The 23,006-nt window shown below is 42.0% G+C and overlaps 1 protein-coding gene across 2 annotated transcripts in view; it reads right to left on the bottom strand.

Moving 5' to 3' along the window:
* The window catches only part of LOC126419762 (odorant receptor Or2-like), a 134,430-nt gene that overhangs the window by 11,889 nt on the left and 99,535 nt on the right, over window positions 1-23,006 (bottom strand). For both annotated transcript variants that reach the window (XM_050086936.1, XM_050086937.1), the window contains exons 6-7: window positions 19,421-19,519; window positions 10,812-10,967 (exon numbers count right to left, since the gene is read on the bottom strand). In XM_050086936.1, coding sequence (XP_049942893.1) covers window positions 10,812-10,967; window positions 19,421-19,519 — 255 coding nt within the window. The remainder of the gene's footprint in view (window positions 1-10,811; window positions 10,968-19,420; window positions 19,520-23,006) is intronic.

Here is a 23,006-nt window from a genome sequence, read left to right as displayed (position 1 = left end):
GTGATGTATCTGACCCCAGGAATGTGTCAATAAAGTTTCCCCTTCCTGGGACAATGAATTCACGGTGTTCTTATTTCAATTTCCAGGAGTGTATCTTAGCTTCCTCTTACGAGGCCAATAGTGGCTAGAACTCATAAAACGCTATTTAAAGGACGAGATTAGTTGCGAATTCCAACTGCAACGACTTTCCTGGGCTGGAAAACCGTAAGTTTACAATCTTTTCTTACACCTCAAGCGATAATAACTGAGATTATTCAATGGAAATGACAGGTAAAATCAAGTGAACTTTGAGGCTTAATTCCGTGCACACAAGGAAGTTACTCGTCGATACTGATCGAGGTATATCACTCTCTGTATGCCTAATAAGGAATGACTGTTAGTTTGCGTCAGTTACGAAATCTTTGCTTAGTCTGCCTGAGCTGGGTTTGAATCCATATGCAGAACGAGACGGTTCGTCGTGTCATTTGAAGTTCATACATATTCACAACTAGCTACTCGTGGATAACTTACTGAGTTACTGCGATAAAGAGCAGTGTTTTCTAGTGGTGACTTGTTGGAACCATTTTCAATATTCAAACGACTGTACCAAGGAGCGATTAGAGGACCTGCTAGACAGCTGCGTTATGCCGGTTGCATGCGAATCAGGCGAAATCCAGTTCAGGTCGTTCGGATACTTTTGAGCACGACTGTACGCACACCGGAGAAATAATAACTAGCCAAACCCCAGGAGGTGTCATGCAAATACTTTGTAACAACCTATGTAGCGTTGACAATAGCATCAGTCCAGCAAGGTAAGAATCCACAAGTTTCTTCAGGTATGCCAGATCAGCAACGGATTCTTGCAGTCCTTTGATAATGGCTGCTGTCACCTTAGGAGACGTGAGTGTTCACGAAAGACTCATTAAGAAAATGTAGAAGGAAGGATGGCATTTGTAACGATATAGCTATGGGGAGAGTATTAATTTTATTCCTTTCCTTTTTTATTTTATAATATTTAATCGTAAATGTCACTGTTTCCCCTTATTACAAATGTGTCTGTCAGACTATAGCACGATACTGGATTCAAATGTGTTGACAACACATGGAACATCTCCTTCAATAGGTACGAGTTTACAGTAAACTGTTACATGCAACGTGTTGAAGCAGTGTTATATTACTTACTAAGGTTTGCCATGGATGAAATAAGAGCCTGATTAGATGGGGACTTATTCGAAAAATCATCATTTCAAATACTTTTATACTAACTAAGACAACATTTCACACTGAATTCAGTGGTAGCTCACTTACGTTACATTACATTACACCACATCAATACTTGTTCCATAGATCATGAATACGACATTTCGTAGTGATGTAGAACGTGTCAGTTTAACGTAAGTTTTCTTTAGACACTATCTTTATTTTTTAAATTTTTTTCGCAGTTACTACTTCGTATTTAAAAATGCACCTAATGCGTAGAAGGAGTTGTCATTCAGAAATCCTTTTAATTTGTTTCTAAATGTTGGTCGGCTATCTGTCAGACTTTTTGGCAAATGACCAAAGACTTTAGTGGCAGCATAATTCACCCCTTTCTGTGTCAAAGTCAGGTTTAACCCATAAAAGTGAAGCTCATCCTTTCTTCTAGTGTTGTAGCTATGCACTTCGCTATTATTTTTGAATTGGGATGGCTTGTTAATAACAAATTTCATAAGTGATTAAATGTATTGTGAAGGTACTGCGAGTATGCTGAGTTCTTTAAATAAATGTCTGCAAGGTGATCTTGGGTGGGGCTCCAGTTATTATTCTGATTACGCATTTTTGTACAATCAATACAAAAATTTGCAATAACCCTAATAGCATAGGTAGCTGAACCTAACTCTCGTCGGGCCTGATAGTTCGTTGACAGACAACAGGGTTCAAAATTATTTGGTTCAGTACCCGTACATTGTGTTTACGATAAAGGCGTAAATTTAATAAATACACCTGGTCTAGGAGCAGCGTGTTTGATTAGTAATCAATACGTTCTCGATCCCGGCTTCGAAACCCTCCAGTACTTAAATTTTGATTAATAATCAGTACTGGTGGCCGGAGACTTTCGGCGTAAGAAGTAATCCTCATTCCGCCAACGGCCTTGTCAAAGAGTGCGGAGGAGCGGACAGAGGTTCAGGGCACTCTCTTGTCCTTGGGGTGGGAAACTGGCCCTAAAGGCGGAAGAATCAGCAATGATCAATAGCATCAGGATGCAGAAGGAAATGGAAACAACTGCAATAAAGAAACATAACGTGTATCCATAGCACATGTGACCTGTACTTGAAAGAGTGTCATCATGATTTCTCAATTGGCAAAAGATTCCGGAATAGTTCCCTTCTCGGATATCCGGGAGGGGACTACCAAGGGGGAGGTGACCATGAGAAAAAGATTGAACTACCAACGAAAGGGTAACGTTCTACGAGTCGGGGCGTGGAATGTCAGAAGCTTGAAAGAGGTAGGGAAGCCAGAAAATCAGAAAAGGGAAATGCAAAGGCTCAATCTAGACATAGTAGGGGTCAGTGAGGAGAAATGGAAGGAAAATAAGAATTTCTGATCAGATGAGTATAGGGTAATATCAACACCATCAGAAAATGGTATAATGGGAATATGATTCGTTATGAATAGGAAGGTATGGCACAGAGTGTATTACTGTGAATAGGTGTTCCTATCAGAATCGATAGCAAATCAACGTCGACAGCGATAGTTCAGGTGAAGATGAAGAGATAGTGAAAGTATATTAGGGTATTGAAAGGGTAATACAGTATGTAAAGGGAGACGAAAATCTAATAGTCATGGGGGACTGGAATGCAGTTGTACGGGAAGGAATAGAAGAAAAGGTTACGGGAGAATATAGGCTTGGGACCAGGAATAAGAGAGAAGAAAGACTAATTGAGTTCCGTAATAAATTTCAGCGAGTAATAGTGCGTACTCTGCTCAGTAGTAACAAGAGGAAGAGGTATACTTGGAAAAGGTCGAGTGATGTGGGAAGATTTCAATTAGATTACACCATGGTCAGACAGAGAGCCCGAAATCAGATGATGGATTGAGGCGTACTCAGGAGCAAATATAGACACAGATCACAATCTAGCAGTGATGAAGAGTAAGCTGAATTTTAAGAGATTAGTCTGGAAGAATCAATGCGCAAAGAAGTGGGTACCGAAGTTACCAAGGACTGATGGGATACGCCTCAAGTTCTCTAAGGCTGTAGATACAGCAATAAGGAATAGCTCTGTAGGCAGTACAGTTGAAGAGAAATGGTCATCTCTAAAAAGGGTAATCATAAAAGATGGAAAGAAATACATAGCTACAAGAAGGTAATTGCGAAGAAACCATGGGTAACAGAATAAATACATCAGTTTATCGATGAAAGAAGGAAGTATAAAAATGTTCAGGAAAAATCAGGAATCCAGAAATACAAGTCACTGAGGAATGAAATAAACAGGAAGTGTAGGGGAGTTAAGACGAAATTGTTGTATGAAAAATGTGAAGAAATTGGGAAAAGAAATGACTGTCGGAAAGACTAACTCAGTATACAGGAAAGTCAAAACAGCCTTTGATGAAATTAAAAGCAAGGGTGGTAACTATTTAGGCCTCACGAATAATCTGTGCTAAAGGGTGAACACTGAAGTTGTCCGTTTTCAAGAACTACAAGTAGTAAAAGATATGTTATGTAGACACGGGCAGCAGAAGGACTTTATTTCTGTTACCACATTCTCATTCCTCTTTTTATTGCTATTTTATTTCGAAAAAATATTTCCAGACTGGTGCTGATGCCATTCTGCAGTGTTCAGCAACGACAGCGAGAAACTACCGTATAGATCATGTGGGGGCAAGGGAAGGAATAGAAGAAAAGGTTACAGGAGAATATGGGCTTAGGGCCAGGAATGAGAGAGAAGAGAGACTAATTGAGTTCTGTAATAAATTTCAGCTAGTAATAGTGCGTACTCTGCTCAGGAGTAACAAGAGGAAGACCAAGTGGGGGCAAGTCTTGCATACCTTAAGCCACGACACACGGCAACAGGAACATTGTTGTCTCAGCAATGCTGAACAATTCCGATGCCAAGTGTTTGCAGCTCGCTTCTGTCGGCATTCTTATTAAAATGGCACTGATCGCTTTTCCCATTTTTTGTAATAACGCAATATTTCAAAGCAATGCAGGCTATACCAATCTCTAACACCGCTCGGCAAAAACAAACCCCTATATCTTTCGGTGCGAGCTCTGATTTCCCTTATTTTATTATGATGATAATTTCTCCCTATGTAGGTCGGCGTCAATAAAATATTTTCGCAATCGGAGGAGATAGCTGGTGACTGAAATTTCTTGAGAGGATTCCGATGCAACGAAAAAGCCTTTCTTTTAATGACGTCCATCCCAAGTTCTGTGTCATATCAGTGACTCTCTCTCCCCTATTTCGCGATGATACAAAAAGTGCCGCTCTTCTTTGAACTTATGTCATGTTATGTTATGTTAACCGGAGACCTAGAAACGACGGAGAGGCTCCGTCCCGGCCGCAGCCGCAGTGGTCCATAATCCCACGACGACTACCGCAGTCCACTTCACCCCTCCGCCGCCCCACACCGAACCCAGGGATATTGTGCGTGGTAGAGTAATGGTGGTGTACGTGTATGTGGAAAACTTGTTTGCGCAGAAATCGCCAGCATAGTGTAGCTGAAGCGGAATTAGGGGAACCAGCCTGCATTCGACGAGGCAGATGGAAAACCGCCTAAAAACCATCCTCATACTGGCCGGCTCACCGGACCTCGACACAAGTCCGCCGAGTGGATTCGTGCCGGGGACCAGGCGCTCCTTCGCGCTCTGGAAAGCCGTGCATTAGACCGACGAGGCAGATGGAAAACCGCCTAAAAACCATCCTCATACTGGCCGGCTCACCGGACCTCGACACAAGTCCGCCGAGTGGATTCGTGCCGGGGACCAGGCGCTCCTTCGCGCTCTGGAAAGCCGTGCATTAGACCGATCGGCTAACCGGGCGGGCTTCTTTGAACTTACTCGATGTACTCCGTTGAGCCTATCTAATAAGGATCCCAGACCGCATAGCGGTACTCCAAAAGAGGACTGACAAGCGTAGTGTAGGCACTCTCTTCAGTAGATCTGTTGCATCTTCTAAGTGTTCTGCCAGTAAAACGCAGTCTTTGGTTTGCCTTCCTCACAACATTTTCTATGTGTTCCTGCGAATTTAAGTTGTTCATAATTGCAGTTCCTGGATATTTAGTTGAATTTACGGCCTTTATATTTGATTGATTTATTGTGTAACCGAAGTTTAACGGATACATTTTAGCACTCATGTGGATGACCTCACACTTTCTGATCTTATGATGACTTTCCAAGACGATAAACGACAGCATCATTTGCGAGAAATCCAAGAGGGCTGCTTAGATTGTCTCCTGAATCGTTTATATAGATAAGGAACAACAGAGGGCGTATAACACCTCATTGGGGAACGCCAGAAACCACTTCTGCTTTACACGATGATTTTCCATCATTTATTACGAGTTGTGATCTCTCTGACAGGAAATCACGGATCTAGTCACATAATTGAGACGATATTCCATAAGCACGTAATTTGATTACAAGCCGCTTTCGTTTTCTTCACTCGGTTATTAGTTTGGTAATAGAAAGAAGTTATGGAAAATGGAGCTCAGATAAACTGAGTTTGGGTGTAAAGGTATATCTAAATGTGGATCCGAGATTAAATGAATATGCATTTACATAATATGTAGCGGGCAACCGAAAGGCATGCTAAAAATTAAAACAGAAATGCAAATGCGGACGTAAAATTGTTTGGCTGCAGAAAAGTGTTCCCCAACGAACTTGAAAACGCATTGGAAGAGCATTTTCTCACACATTAAGAGATGTTCGGCTAATGCATGTCGAACGTGAACTTCCCTTCGATATTGCACAGAGCAATAAATTGATTCCCAATTTCAGTGCAGCAGAAGCCATGGCAGGCAAAAAGTGGGCTAAATGTGTCCATCCGAAAAGTATTATAAATGTACCCCGCATTGTAAAAATATAGTGTTTGGAGGCTGTGCGGGGAAGCCCCACAAATACTCATTCATAAAACAGAACAGTGATGTAGAGAGTTGTGTGAGGAAGATCGAATGGAATAAATGATGAGATCCATGAGATGAAAATTGTGGATCCACGGAAAAAGTGCTGTGATTGGAAAAAAGAGTGAAAAGTTCTATTGCAATGGCTGGTAACAGTTGTGTGAGACCTAAAACATGGAATATTTCCTTCATCTTAGACTAGTACCTATCTTTGTGCTCAGGGATATAGTTTATTAGGGCGGTAAAACTTAGGCGCCCACTGGTAACGACCAATTTCTAATTTGTACCACTTGTAGCTTTTTACAAAAGTAAGTGTATTGCATTTATTTTTTCTCAGAATTTCCTTTCCTTAAATCAAATACCAGGAACAACATCCTGCAGTTGGAGGTGGCATTGTCTAAAGACACTTCGAAAAAAAGTAGTACATCTGGAAAAACAATGTCGATTTTGCTCTGACGACGGGATATGCCAGCTGGGGGATAGTAGATGTACTGATAATGGTTTCAAAGTCATCCTCCAACAGATAACGTAATGGCGTAGCTATCAGAGCGCTATCTCTGTCTACCTTTTAACTGTCAGAAGGCACAGCGTGGTGCAAACGTGTTAAGCAAGCAGCCAACCACGCCATGGACACGCACTCGTGCTTCCTACAGCCAACTGAGCGCGTTTGAAAGGGGCCAAATTGCGACCTTCTGAATGGCGGGATCGTCCTCTCGGTGAGTTTTCACACAAGTTGGACACGTCGCGTCCGTCTTCCAACGATGCTGGTATCAGTGGTCACGTAAACATTCTTACACCAGCAGACGATGTTCTGGACCTCTACAAGGGGACAGACGCCCACCACGATCGTCATATTGCAAGAGCAGCTGTGGCAGATCGTACAGACATCACAGCACACACAAGAGGACTTGTGAGCCCAGACGTGTCAACAAAAACTGTTCCGAACCAGTCATTAGTAGTGGGACTACGGGCACGCACACCTCTAGCCCGTCTTCCACTCGTGCTACAGCATCGACGTGCACGGCTCGACTGGTCCCGTGAGAAGATCTCTTGGAAGATGGAATGGTGCGCTGTGGTCTTCAGAGATGAAAAGAGATTCTGCATAGGCGCAAGGATGCTCATTTGTGCATACGACATAGACCTGGTGAGCGCTGCCTCGTAGAGTGCATTCGTCCAAGAGACACAGGCCTTATAACCTGGGATGTGATAAACTACGAGGTGCATTCAAGTTCTAAGGCCTCCGATTTTTTTTCTCCGGACTGGAAAGAGATAGAAACATGTGCATTGTTTTAAAATGAGGCCACGTTCACTGTCAATACGTCCCAGAGATGGCAGCACCATATGGCAGATGCAATTTTACCGCCAGCGGCGAGAATGAGAACTGTTTTAAATACTTAAAATGGCGACGTTTTCCTTACTTGAACAACGTGCAATCATTCGTTTTCTGAATTTGCGTGGTGTGAAACCAATTGAAATTCATCGACAGTTGAAGGAGACATGGGGTGATGGAGTTATGGATGTGTCGAAAGTGCGTTCGTAGGTGCGACAGTTTAATGAAGGCAGAACATCATGTGACAACAAACCGAAACAACCTCGGGCTCGCACAAGCCGGTCTGACGACATGATCGAGAAAGTGGAGAGAATTGCTTTGGGAGATCGCCGAATGACTGTTGAACAGATCGCCTCCAGAGTTGGCATTTCTGTGGGTTCTGTGCACACAATCCTGCATGGCGACCTGAAAATGCGAAAAATGTCATCCAGGTGTGTGCCACGAATGCTGACGGACGACCACATGGCTGCCCGTGTGGCATGTTGCCAAGCAATGTTGACGCGCAACGACAGCATGAATGGGACTTTCTTTTCGTCGGTTGTGACAATGGATGAGACGTGGATGCCATTTTTCAATCCAGAAACAAAGCGCCAGTCAGCTCAATGGAAGGACACAGATTCACCGCCACCAAAAAAATTTCGGGTAACCGCCAGTGCTGAAAAAATGATGGTGTCCATGTTCTGGGACAGCGAGGGCGTAATCCTTACCCATTGCGTACCAAAGGGCACTACGGTAACAGGTGCGTCCTACGAAAATGTTTTGAAGAACAAATTGCTTCCTACACTGCAACAAAAACGTCCGGGAAGGGCTGCGCGTGTGCTGTTTCACCAAAACAACGCACCCGCACATCGAGCTAACGTTACGCAACAGTTTCTTCGTGATAACAACTTTGAGGTGATTCCTCATGCTCCCTACTCACCTGACCTGGCTCCTAGTGACTTTTGGCTTTTTCCAACAATGAAAGACACTCTCCGTGGCCGCACATTCACCAGCCATGCTGCTATTGCCTCAGCGATTTTCCAGTGGTCAAAACAGACTCCTACAGAAGCCTTCGCCGCTGCCATGGAATCATGGCGTCAGCGTTGTGAAAAATGTGTATGTCTGCAGGGTGATTGCGTCGAGAAGTAACGCCAGTTTCATCGATTTCGGGTGAGTAGTTAATTAGAAAAAAAAATCGGAAGCCTTAGAACTTGAATGCACCTCGTACAACTCTCGTTCACCTTTGCTGCTTCTGGAGAGGACTTTAACGTGCGCTCTGTTTTTACGCCCGTGCTTTTGGCGTTCCTGCAATAGGAAGGTGATGTGTTGTCCCAACAGGATAATGCTCACCCACACACTTGCTGTGAAGCTCAACGCCCTCTGCAAGACTTGCAGTAACTTCAGTGGCCAGCACGATCGCTGGACTTGAATCCAATCGAGCACGTGTAGGATTTCATGTAATTACAAGTGACTCGTACGACTCGTCAGCCAACAACTCTTACATAGTTATGAGAACAGGTGGAACAGGCGTGGCATAACGTATCCCACGACAGTATTTGTTATCTGTACGATCAACTGGATACCAGAGTCAGCACCTGCATCGCCTACCGTGAAGACTACACTACGTACAATATGGGTGTTCCAGCGTCGCTCGATACCTGATACCCCAGAACCGCTTGTGTTATTGATCTCTAAACCTTATCATTTCATGTACTCTATATGCAGTGTTGCAAGAATTAATCTTGCGTGAACTGGAAATTCTAAAAGGATTTACTAGCTTTCCAATGGCAGTGTAATTTTGTAACTTACTGTTTAGGCTATAATAAATAAATTGTCTAAAGTGGTTCAACTTAGGCATCGCTCCCCTACAACATCAACAAAAAATACTTTCATGCTATTAATTCGTATCACAACAGTGGTTACTGCCCACACTACACTCAAGCCCACTACACTGCTGTACTGGTGGGCAGGGGCCTGGTCGGGATAGCGGGGATGTGGGCATCTGAAAACAGTTTTTCCAATGAAACAGCAGGTCCAAAGTAAATAAACTCTCTGTGTTCAGTAGATGGAATACAAATTGGTGCAACTGTGGCAGCTTATGAGGCTGTTAGCCAGTCATTTTTGCCAGCAAAAATATCGATTTCGGTGTCGGGACAAAGTCAGAGGAAAAAGGAGTAGAAGAGAATTCACGTCATTACCAGTTGGACGCCGGTTCCAGGAAGAGCTTCCAGCCTAGATCCGACACTGCAGAGGGCAACCAGCAGTTAACAGAAGATCTATCTTCTGCGGCGCCTAGTGTCTATACATAGCAGTCCATAGTGGGCTTGTTGTTAGCACGTTCCACAGGAACAAACAACCTTTGCTGAAGCGACGGTCCTACTCGGCACGTAGGCCGCATTGAATTTTACATTACAAGAAAATATTAATAGAGGAAATAAAATAAAAACTTAAGCTCATGCAATGAAGGTTTTCAGGGTCGGATGTCATGGTTGCTGATGAGTCTTCCGGGTTGTATGGTCGTGGTCGAAGAAACTTTTCGTTTCTTGGCGTTTCGTCCAGAGCTGTGTTGGACATCTTCGCAGGTGCTCCCGGCGACATTGAGTCTTGCCGACTGAAGAGTCGGACGTCGGAGAGCGACATAAATACTGTGCAAATTATTTGAGACACACACACGTACACACACACACACAAACACACACACACACACAAACGCACACACACACACACACACACACACACACACACACACACACACACACACACATATATACAGTTGGCGATACTACACTCTTTTGAATTCTCCGTGTTGTGCTCTTGGCCCGTCTGAAAAAGCTGGGTCATCACCTAACGAGAATGAATGAGATGTAGTGCTCGAGAAAGTGGAAAGGGCTTAGAATCTCTCACAGATCCTAGACTTAGGATTTTGCTGTAATAATCACTAAACAACGAGTTTACTCTAGAATAACATTTGTTTACCGTTAAAATATGCCCAAACAGGACCTTGGACACAGCATACAGTTACGTCGTCGACAGGACGTTAAACCGTCACCCTGCTCCTTTCCTTCCTTTCTTCCTTCCTTCCTGCGAACCACTGATCATCCGAGAACTCGTATCGCCAGAAATATTCGTGACGACCATAGTTTTCTTATCCGAAGGGACTCATTGTAGGAGACACTGTCGTTCCCATAATTTTGTCCGCAAGATTTGTTACACACTGTACATGTTCTCCTAGAGACCGTTGTGCTTTCTACGCGAAAATAATCTTCACAGATTTTCGTTTAGGTTGTGCTACTAAATGATGAGATACATCGTGTTACTCAAGTAGACCCTCTGGCACATCACCCACCAGTGCAAATCTATGCATTCTCCTCACACACATGCTGGCGTCATCGTCAAATAATACGATATAAGACTCGGTACTCACCAACAGGAAAGTTTCTCGAGACAGCTTGTAAAATTTGTAGGCCGTGAAGCTGATGGGTCTCTGCATGCGTGCCAGACAGATTCTGAGCGTCTTCCTGAATCTAGCGTCTGTTTCTGGCCAGTTGCAACTGTATGCCGAAAACTGGAGGCTCTCGCTCTGAAACATGAACAATCAGGCCTGCAAACAGGGAGCCGCTAGTGTAGGTTGTTAGAAACTGAGACTTCCAAAATAACCTACGACTCAAGTTGCAATAAAACGAGGACATTCGCAGACTGGAAACATGTTTTCGTAAAACATAGGTTTATTGATGCACTGATATGAAATTTCAACATTGACTGCGAGTAAAGTAAAACGTTTCTATTAGATATTTGATAATATAGTCTCTGAGAAAACTAACAAGACACGTATGTAAGAGAGTAATTAAGAATGAATAAGAAATTAATCTAGAAAAAGCGAAGAAACGGAAACGGAACAACATATCTGACGTACGTAAATTGTTAGAAGTTTTAGAATACTGTAGACTAGATACGGTTTTCGTGACATAGTGTGGAAATATTTCTGAAGCGGGCATTCGGATGCGCAGAATTGATTTTATGTTGTCAACATACATTGCCACCGTGATCACATGATATCGGGAACTTTTTTCCTAATGCGTCCTAAGAATTTTGAATGTGATTCTATGGCTAGTACAGACAGACTCCTTTCGCAGGAGCTGTGGATGTGGCACAGGCGTTTTATTTGCATCTTGGTACCTGGAATAATTTTAAAGGGGAAAATGAAGGGGAATCACATAACGGCACCGTCACGGCAGCGTGTGTTCACACTGTCCCTCGCGTCACATCAAGTCAATTCGCTTAGCACAGTACCGAATGGCAAAAGTGATGTGACAAAAAGTCAGAGTACAGCATTGGAACTCAGGAACTAACAACGACAACGTTAATAATGGACAAAGAAAACTTATAATGGATGTTATTGACCAGTTTTGTTTGTTAAAATGTTGAGAAGTAAACAACATTTCAAAACCTCGACATTAATCTGCAAAGAAAACTGTATAATTGCAAGGTGTATAACTTTGCTTCCGCCGCTTTTTCCCCAACATTTGAGGCTTTAGTGAAACAAATTGGTTACACATGTATCATTCAAAGTATTTTCCATCGCTGGCCACTACTTTCTCTCATCTTTTGGGCAGTGTACGAATCCTTCGTCGAAAAAATTGTTCATCTTTTGAAGCGATCCACGAATCGATCAAATTTGTGACTTCTTCTTGAGATCGGAAGTGTTGGTCAACCAGGCCATGCGCCATTGATCTAAACAGGTGATAGTCAGAGGGAGAAATAACTTCAGAATACGGCGGATGGAGTAGGACTTCCCATTTTAACGTTTCCAAGTTTGTTTTGATCTCTTTTGCAACGTGCGGTCGCGCGTTGTCGTGCTGCGAAATCACTTTATCGTGCCTCTCGCTGTATTGCGGCCGTTTGTCTTAATTCTCTGCTCAAACGCATTAACTGCGTTCGATAACGAGCACCTGTGATTGTTTCACTTGGTTTTAACACCTCATAGTACACAACACCGAGCTGGTCCCACCAAATGCAGAGCATGATCTTGAAGCCGTGAATATTCGGTTTGGCCGTCGACGTGGAAGCATGGCTGGGATATCACAATGATTTTTTGCGTCTATGATTATCGTAATGAATCCATTTTTCGTGCCAGGTCACAATGCGATGCAGAAATCCCTTCCGTTTTGGCCTCTGAAGCAACTGTTCACAAAAACACACACGCCGTTCAACGTCTCTTGGTTTCAGCTCACACGGGACCCAAGTTCCTTCTTTCTCAGTCATGCCCATAGCCTTGAGACGTTTTGAAATGGCTTGTTGTGTCACTCCCACTATTCGTGCCAATTCTTCTTGAGTTTGACGCGAGTCTTCAATGTCGAAAATATTCTCTCTTCCACCACTACGCCTGTCTACGACGTTCTTGAAGCGTTGAAACCACTCACGACACGTTCTTTCACTAATAGCGTCCTTACCATACGTACCTGAGAGCATTCGGTTAGGCTCAGCCGCTTTTTTCTTCATATTGAAACAAAACAGTAACATCTCCCGCAAATGACGAGGATTAGGCTCGTAAACTGACATTTTCAATCAAGAATAACTTTATGATGCAGACACAAATCGACTAATGTTTGAATGAGGTTATGTTGACCGAGGTCCAAGTTAACTGCCTGACGTTTGCGATCTGTTTCTTTCGACCGCTACTTTCCGTTGTCGCCACCTATCGGCAAACGGCGTAAGCAAAGTTGTACACCTTTCACAAACACCTCAAACAATAGCCATAAAGAAATAAATGGAGCCGGTGTACCTTATCCATGCTGCTTTTTCCTAATATCACTAGTAATGTCGTAAACAACTGTATTTTACCCTTTATTAAAGATGATCTTTTCACTTAAAACGTTATTTAATTAAAATGGCTTCGTTAACTTATTTCTGTACGTTGTGGGCGCCAGCAGTACTCCGTTATTGTAATATCTATTGTTTGTTTGTTTTTTTTTTTTTTTTTTTTTTTTTTGCTTTAAGGTATCTGACAGTGAATGGGAAAAATATGAAAAAGATTAAAAAGACACAACAGCTCGAAATCCACTTCTATAACACGAGTGAGCGTATAGAAAATAGGTTAACTTTGTTATTAGTAGACGACTACAACGTCAAAACTTTCTCCCCGAGAAACCTCGACGTACCATGACGTAACGTGACGGACCGTTGACGGCCTGTTGAATGGCGCCATTTCAAATGCATTACGACATGTTTTGGCGTGACGTGGACCGATGCGACGTGACGTGATGGCCAGTATGAACTGGGCTAAACAAAACAAGGCGTCCCGAGGTCATATGACAATTCCAGTCTGCTGTTGAGAACATGCACAGAAAGCAAAGCTCACTCCAGAGATATTTCTGCTCTGTGGTTTGTGACTGGTACTGTTGCAATATGAGTTTCAGGCAGGCCTTTTGCAACTGCCCAAGAGCTATGCGGGCCATCCACTGACGTAATTCTGCAGCTGGACGCTGTGTTAGCGTTGGTACTGCAGTGTGCAATGTGCCGTTTTGCCTTCAGTGATTGACTGGCCCGCTACATGCTGTAACACAAAACAGCGTTTCCACAGGTGATTACGTGACAGGATCCTACCTCTTGTCAAACAAACCACACTCAGCTCCGGAGTACAAATGCTCCCAGCTCAGACGATAGAGCTCGTAAACGATTACTTGGCCCTTGAGCACAAACATATTTTCGTTCTCAATGCCGGGTGAGTCTACCCCTTTGTTCTGAACGGGCGGCTGCCTCAGTCATCTGTCGCCTATTGAGCTGTGAGCTTCGTTTGTTGTGAAAGAAGCAAACTCACCTGCCTTGGCTACACAGTAAGAACAGATATGTGCACTCACTGATTGCATTGGGACCTTTCTCAAACAATTTCAAAGAAACTATTAGCTAAAAAAAATTGATTCTCACACACCTCATAGCCTCATTCGTTAGCTTCATGATGAATTGGCTATCATTTCGGCCGCGCGGGATTAGCCGAGCGGTCTAAGGCGCCGCAGTCATAGACTGCGCGGCTGGTCCCGGCGGAGGTACGAGTCCTCTCTCGGGCATGGGTGTGAGTTTATGTCCTTAGGGTAACTTAGGTTAAGTAGTGTGTAAGCCTAGGGACTGATGACCTTAGCAGCTAAGTCCCATAAGATTTCACACGCATTTGAACAGCTATCATTTCCTTAATGGTCATAGTTATTATATTTATTAAGATATTGTGCGAAATTCGAATAGTTTTCACTGAAAACAGGGGACACTATGCGTCAGATCATCTATTGCTGCTTACTAAATGGAAATAACATATTTATCTTTTCTTTAAACTTGAGGTGAGATCTACATCTATCACCACTCTCGGGAGATGGATTGTTGGTAGTGCACTCACTTCCGATCATGTGTGTAAATGGTTGGGTGGAGGCTAAATATTTGTATGATCCCCCATATCTCATGAACGGTACGACATACCGGGATGCCGGTTGGTGTGACCGAGCGGTTCTAGGCGCTTCAGTCTGCAATCGCGGGACCGTTACGGTCGCAGGTTCGAATACTGCCTCGGACATAGATGTGTGTGATGTCCTTATGTTAGTTAGGTTTAAGTAGTTCTAAGTTCCAGGGGACTGATGACCTCAGATGTTGAGTCCCATAGTGCTCAGAGCCATTTGAACCATTACGGGATGATTTTTTGGCAAATGATAACATTCAAGCTGGACGGTATTTTGCTACATAGCTAATATGCAAAACTTTCTTATCTACTGTGATACGTAAGTAACACTGACATATAATTTTCTGTATATCTTTATTCTACAGTTGGAGGTCAGCCACTTAGGCAGTCTATTCCAGCTGTCTTATCGTTGTCCAGAAACACATTACTGTTTTCCTGACAGTCTCCTTGCCATGAAGAAGTCGTGGTTTGACATTAAGTAGTCGCATATCTCCATTTTATTAAAAATTCCCGCAAAATCTTACGTTATGTCCAAATCCAAAAGGTAATAGTCGCCTATACGTAGCTGCTGCATTATTCCTCGGAGCTCTTCCATTATAACAGCCAATTTAACGTCGCCTAATTCAACTTTATATGGTAGAGCCACAGGAAGTTTACTTTTCTCGAAACTGTTTCCAGTGCTTCCTTGCCGACTTTTTCCAGAATTCCTCTTGCTGTTTCACTGCCGTTTCTGTTATGAGAAAACGTAGCTTTGCTTTGACACTGTGTCTCTCTGTGACTAACTTAGAGGATTTGCTACGTAGATAATTGTTATATGATCCACACATCTCCTTAATTAACATTACAGAGCGTTCTTTCTGTAACTGCTCCCTTAGAGGTCACTTGATCACAGGTTTTAACAACCATAATGTTATCGCAAAGCGATTCTGTAATGGGTGTAATTATTCTTGCTAAGGAGAGTGCCGTATTCGGTATAATTATTACTACCAATATCAGTAACAAGATCGTCCACATTTTCCAGTAATAACCGCAAACCAAAGCGTTCGTTGGTTGGTTTTGTCTTCCTCCCTCTAACTGAGGGATGTATAGCGCTTCGGAGGAATCGATGTTAACACTTCCAGACACCTCAAAATACTGATCAGTTGCAACTACCATGCATCCTTTTGTACTCGAAAGATAAAAGATGGTGGCACTTCCATTCACGTAATCTTCTGGACATGCCTACTAACAAGGGAACCTCCCCATCGCACCCCCCTCAGATTTAGTTATAAGTTGGCACAGTGGATAGGCCTTGAAAAACTGAACACAGATCAATCGAGAAAACAGGAAGAAGTTGTGTGGAACTATAAAAAAAATAAGCAAAATATACAAACTGAGTAGTCCATGCGCAAGATAGGCAACATCACACAGTTTCAGAGCTCAGAAGCGCGGTGGTCCCGTGGATATCGTGAGCATCTGCGGAATGAGAGGGCTTTGGTTCAAGTCTACCCTCGAGTGAAAAATTTTTCTTTCTTTATTTTTGCAAAGTTATGATCTGTCCGTTCGTTCATTGACGTCTCTGTTCACTGTAATAAGTTTAGTGTCTGTGTTTTGCGACCGCACCGCAAAACCGTGCGATTAGTAGACAAAAGGACGTGCCTCTCCAATGGGAACCGAAAACATTTGATCGCAAGGTCATAGGTCAACCGATTCCTCCACGGTAAAACAAGTCTGATATATTCTATACGACACTGGTGACGGCATGTGCGTCACATGACGGGAATATGTTGTCGACCCACCTAACTTGTCCACTTGGCGAATGGGTAATAAGATTCTTCTACCTTTCCCGATTTAGGTTTTCTTGTGGATGTGATAGTCACTCCCAAAAAAGTGATGAAAACATAAGAGTTTGTCACAAACTGCAACAAATGAATGCAACAGTTTCACAGTCGCACAGTTTTCCCTGTGTTCTGTCAAAACATATGTTTTTAACGTTTTCAAATTTTTTCGTGCGTAGACCGTCAAATCCTGCATATCTCCAAGCAAATCTGAACATGTCCTGGAATTTTGGAGAGCAAAGTTGATTATGTGTGAGTGCCTGAACTTTGATAATTGTCTGAAAATAAAAAAATTTTCACTCGAGGGAAGATTTGAACGAAGGACCTCTCGTACCGCAGTTCCTTACGCTAACCGCGAGACCACGGAGCTCGTGAGCTCACAAATTCTTGTTATGTTGCCTATCTTGCACATGGACTATTCAGTTTGTATATTTTGCTTATTTTTTTTCATAGTTCTACACAACTTCTTCCTGTTTTCTCGATTGATCTGTGTTCAGTTTTTCAAGGCCTATCCACTGTGCCAACTTATAACTAAATCTGAGAGGGGGTGCGATGGGGAGGTTCCCTTGTAAGTTTGGTCGTATTTGCAATCTATGGATGCCAATAACTCCATTTAGTGTCTCACTTTCTAACGGGGGCCTCCTTTGCCCGGAATAGGTTTGGAGGCAGAGGTTCAGGCGTCGTTCGAAGAAGAATCCACATTCGGACGCTACCTGGGATCATACGTGGGTGGAACAACATGCATTACGTTTAGGATAGTGTCAAAAGATGGATCCACATTCGGATGCTACTCGAGACTTAACACAGTGATAAAGGGAATAGCATGATCACACTAAACAAAAATGACAATGTAGATAAGATCGTGTCCTTCTTTGAATCTAATAATATCACAGAATTGACTCACAACCTTACCAAAAGATTTTCAGCTAAAATAAAAAAGCCATTAAAATTGTAATACCACTCTGTCTGAACATGAAAAAAGAACATATATAGTAATGAATCCAAATACACCAAAATTACGAACGTACTCAAGGACACATAAACAGAACTTGCCCTGTAATTAACTGCATAAACAGCCCATCATATTTGATAAACAAAAAACTAAACACAATAACAAACTTAAGTCTTCCAACAAAAAGTACACAACCAAAAATTCACATAACATGATAAATAAAAGACGTACAGATACCACCTAACGATAAATTTATTTGGTTTGATGCCACAAATTTATACCCCACTATACCGGTACAGGAAACTATCCAAGTCATAAAATGTAGCCTCTTACGATATAGGAAATATCAATGACTGGAACACTTCAAATTATGAATCTTTTGGAAATAGCACTACCACAAAATTATTCTGAATTTAACAACAAAGTTTATACCCAAGCAAATGGAGTAACCATGAGTAATAATGTAGCAGTCACATTAGCCGACATTTTCCTAACATTTTCCTAAATTCTCTGGAAGAGAAATTCTTTAACTCAGATTAGCCTCCTGTTAACGAGATTTTATATTTTACTATTTTAATGATGTAGATGACACCCACACAGTTATACTACAAATTTAAAACACCAAAGCAGAATACAGTACATAATAAGATACTAACTCGAGAAATATGATCTAAACAAAAACTAAGAAACATACCAACAGTCTAGCGTGTTAGATCTCCAACAGAGTTAATGCAGGTTTTGTAAAGGCAGCGCCAATAGACCACCCGAACATGAAACCCAGTCATGTATAAAATCCCATGTAGAAACTGTATTAACTTTTAAATTGACCAGACAGATAAAAATTTTAACGTAAGATATAAAGAACACATTAGAAACAGCAAGGCTAATCAGTAGAGCTTTTTCCTGCATTTGAAAAATGAAAACCACATTGCTGATATAATCGAAAATGCACTCAAAGCCCTGCATGGAATACCAAAAGGTCTTGAAAAATTAGTACTCTATATACACACGAGAAAATACCTTAAAAATATGAAACGAGCATACAGAATTTAGACACAAATACCACCTCAAATACTTTATTGAAATTTTAGAACACCAAAAAGGATGACTCGGGAATAGCATAAGTAACAATGAAAGACAATCGTGAAAAAATGGTGGTTAGGAAAATAAGAAAGCTTATAAAATTATAAACATACGACGTCATAAGTGTATAACTGTCAAACCATAATCAAAGTATTATTATCAATATATTTACGTCAGTTACTGTCTAATCAAAACATGGACAGCGATAAGACAGTTCATTAATGGCGTTTATGGATGTCACATGATTGTGGACATGAGTACGAGTCACTTTAATGTAAATGACACTGATATTTATATACGGTCTCACCATAATCATATAAGCAAGTATTTGACAATGGCGATAATTGGGGAAACTGTCTGTTAATAAAGATTAATTTTTATAAGCAACTATTCTTGTACATATTTTTAATAATCGTCCTTTAATACTTGTTGACGTCACAAAATTTGCTTCTTCAGGTAGTGTATTATTCCTTCGCTACCCGAAGGAGAAGAAATGGAAACAGTCGCAGCAAACACTACTGACAGCATTAAATTTTTATTAGTAGTAAATTCGAACAACGAAAGAATGCTCGCTGAATTATCCATACATCAAAGGTTAGTCTTCGATTTGATAGTTTATAGTGTTTCCAGTAAGATAAACATCGTGTCTGTAGTATCTAATACATAACTAGTCTGTAAAATGAAACCAGTCTGTTAGTATACATCTTATTGTTATTATTATTATTATTATTATTATTTACCTCCAAATAAACTTCGCCTCCATACCAACAGTAGATGAACAGCTGGTAGAACATTGTAGCAAGATATGCTGCATAAGTAGGGAGGTACGCCGTTTCTGTCTGAAATAAGCACAAGAACGACAAATGTAATGATTAATTAGGAAAAATGATGGATACTAAAATTTGCAGACAATTTATGTGCACTCCCACGAAGTCTTTTTCAAAGAGAAAATTAGTACTTTCATATCGTCTGCGTACGCCCTCATTGTGATTAAAAATTACACTTTTACCTGGAGCAGTGTAATATGGAAGACAAAGGAAGGCTGAATATTTGTTGTATATTTAATGGGGGAAATAACTGACAAAACTTTTTAATCTAAGCAATAGGAATCAATAAGTTGTGATGGACACTCTTCTACAACATCAAAAGAAGAAATTAGGATTTGAATGTAGTGGGAGGCATTGATAGATATAAACTGGGATACAACAAGGTTCGATATAATTAATAAGTGTAAAAATGGATTGCAGAGCATCCCCATGTTCTGATGCTCACAACCTAGGAGCACGTGGTAAGCTGAAATTATTCGAAGTAACAAGGATCTCAAAAAAACTGAGGCAGGAAAATAAACTGTTTTCTGCAAAGAGCTGCAGACGAGCCAATTAGGTAGAAGCTTCTGAAACTGTGCAATTAGAGCGTGAACAGTATAGTGTGAGGACGCTTGAGAGGAGGTAACCGGGAGCGTTTGATTTTACCCGAGAAAAGTTAAGGACGAAGAGGTACTAGAAATAATAATAGAGGGAAGAAGTCTGCGAAAGACCTATATCAAAAGCAGAAATAAGTTAGTGGAATATCTACTAACGCATCCAAGAACAGAAAGACCCATTTCAAGGGAAGAAACAGGTTAGTGGGGTATGTACTGCCACATCCAAGAACAGAAATTCATAGAGCAATGTAGAGGAGAAACTACAGATGCCAATAAAGGTTAGATATCTGAAACAGATCATTCAGAATACATTCTAAAATTCTGTTATAGATGGATGTCAGTGACATTGTACTGTATTTTTGAGAACCACCTCTGCTATCCATCTATTAGAAGACATTATATACTATCGTTTGTGCATTGTAAGTCAAGGAATGAATGGCCACAACAATCGAAACTCTAGGAATGTGGAGAACAGTGAACAGGTTACAAGTAATGAAGCTTGTAAACAGATAATGTGCCTAGCAACCTCCTTCTGTTTGTGACTAGAAATATCAGTGAAGGACAGAAAAGGAATAATAAACTACGCTTAGTTGTTACAAGAAAAATGGTTCAAATGGCTCTGAGCACTATGGGACTTAACTTCTAAGGTCATCAGTCCCCTATAACTTAGAACTACTTAAACCTCTAACATAAGGACATCACACACACCATGCCAGCCGGCCGAAGTGGCCGAGCGGTTCTAGGCGCTTCAGTCTGGAGCCGTGCGACCGCTACGGTCGCAGGTTCGAATCCTGCCTCGGGCATGGGTGTGTGTGATGTCCTTAGGTTAGTTAGGTTTAAGTAGTTCTAAGTTCTAGGGGACTGATGACCTCAGCAGTTAAGTCCCATAGTGCTCAGAACCATTTGAACCATTTTTGAACACACCATGCCCGGTGCACGATTCGAACCTGCGACTGTAGCGGTCACACGGTTCCAGACTGTAGCGCCTAGAACCGCTCGGCCACCTCGGCCGGCTGTTACAAGAAAGCACAGGTCATATCCGCCTATTAGGAGGATAGCAAAAGAGGCGTCCGAAACTACTGTGTAACATCACTGATATCCACCTCTCGCAGAATCTTAGACCGTATTCTGAACTCAGACGGAGTGGCGGCCGATGATCATGTACTAATATGCTAGTACAGCACACTGTTAATACAGCACAAAATTTATGCAATTTCTCCTCGAAAGCGAGCAGAGAATCGCACTAAAATTATGCCATTTATCTTCTAATTATGCTGTCATGCAAATAAAATGGACGGAAACGTCTTTTATAGCGCTCTCTCCGCAACAACTGCAAACCAGTGTCAAGTGCTAAAATGATAATCAGCCACGCTATGATTAACTCAGAGATGCGACGCTGGTGCCTGTTTTCGATTCCACACGCTCTGATGTGAGGTCATCCCTGTCGGCACTGATGGTGCCATGTTGCTCACAGCATCAGGTCATTAATAATGTGCAAGCATAGAGTATGAGGGATCTTGGAGTAGCTCTTGTCATAACGGTGCTATGGTTGAGTGATTTGTATCCCGCAGCTACCAATTTGTTTTCTTGTTTTATTTTATTCTGTCTTTTATTTTATTTGCAGAAGTGCTCTCAACATTCCGTGCTGAGAGCAGTTTTCTTGTCGCTGTACTACTCAACTAGTACTTTTGTTAAGAGATGGCGCTCTGGCCACTATGAAATATCCGATTTTAAGAAAATTATTTAGTGAATATAAATAATTTTATGAATCTTGTTCCTTAAAGCAGGTTGGTTTTATTCAGTATTCCAATAAACCATATTATTCCGCACTCTTTTGGCTACAAAACCCTGTTTTTCAACATAATCTCCGTTCAGTGCTACGGCCTTAAGCCTCCTTACTCGGAGGGCCTGTATTCCCACACAGTGCCACTCTAGTGGTTGATGTCGGAGCCCACGTATTGCTACATCAATAACCATCCCATCATCCATGTACTGCTTCCCCTTCATTGGGCCACACAGATGGAAGTTGGAAGGTGCGAAATCCGGGCTGTAGGGTAGGTGAGGGTTAACGGTCCAGTGAAGTTCTGTGCGCTCCTCTTGGGTGCACAGTCTTCTGTGAGGCCTTGAATTGTCACGGAGAAGAAGTTCGTTTGCATTTTTTTGGCGACGAACACATTGCAGGAGTCACCGCTAAGTGCGGCCGGCCAACATGCAGGAGTTGGGACAGGTTTTGCGTGACGTTGTTGTGATGATGACTGGCGCCTCACCGACCGACTCGCCGTGCTCTTGTTCACTGCCAGGTCTCAACAGACATTCTGCAAGCGCCTACGAATGTCTGAGATGCTCTGTTCACCGTCAGTCATGGCTCTGTGGTTGAAACGCACCTCTGTTACAGGCGACATATTGAGGGCTATGTATAGCGCCGTCATCTATCGGAACTTCATGAAACTATAGAGGCTGGAGCAGGAGTATGCCACGATGTCCCGCGACAAATTTCTCACGTTTTCAATCGAAATTGGCCGAGAAAAAATGTGTTGAATTACTTATTGAAGGCCGAGAAAAAAATGTGTTAACTACTTATTGAAAGCCCTCGTAACATCTTCACTCGATAAAGGACTGAATTTCTTTTCGTCATTCGTCATAGTGTTACTGCGCTAGATCAAGTTGTGCAAACCACAACATGAAATTGTAAAAGAATTTGCAGAATTAAAAGCGCATCGCATAAACTTTGCGTGTAGTCGATTTCAGCGCAAACATTGCTGTGTATGAAACGAAATGTAGAAAAGATATCGAAATTTTATTTAAAGCTGAGAGAAAAATGGTATGTCGTTTCGCTCTCGAGGTATTGGTCTTAATATCCGTCGGACGATCGGGAGCCACGCGCCCATTTGTGTCCCTACGAA

Source organism: Schistocerca serialis, chromosome 9, assembly GCF_023864345.2.
Source record: "Schistocerca serialis cubense isolate TAMUIC-IGC-003099 chromosome 9, iqSchSeri2.2, whole genome shotgun sequence".
NCBI classification, from domain to species: Eukaryota; Metazoa; Arthropoda; class Insecta; order Orthoptera; family Acrididae; genus Schistocerca; species Schistocerca serialis.
The sequence above is the reverse complement of the archived record's forward strand: the minus strand, read 5'-3'. Positions and strand labels throughout refer to the sequence as shown.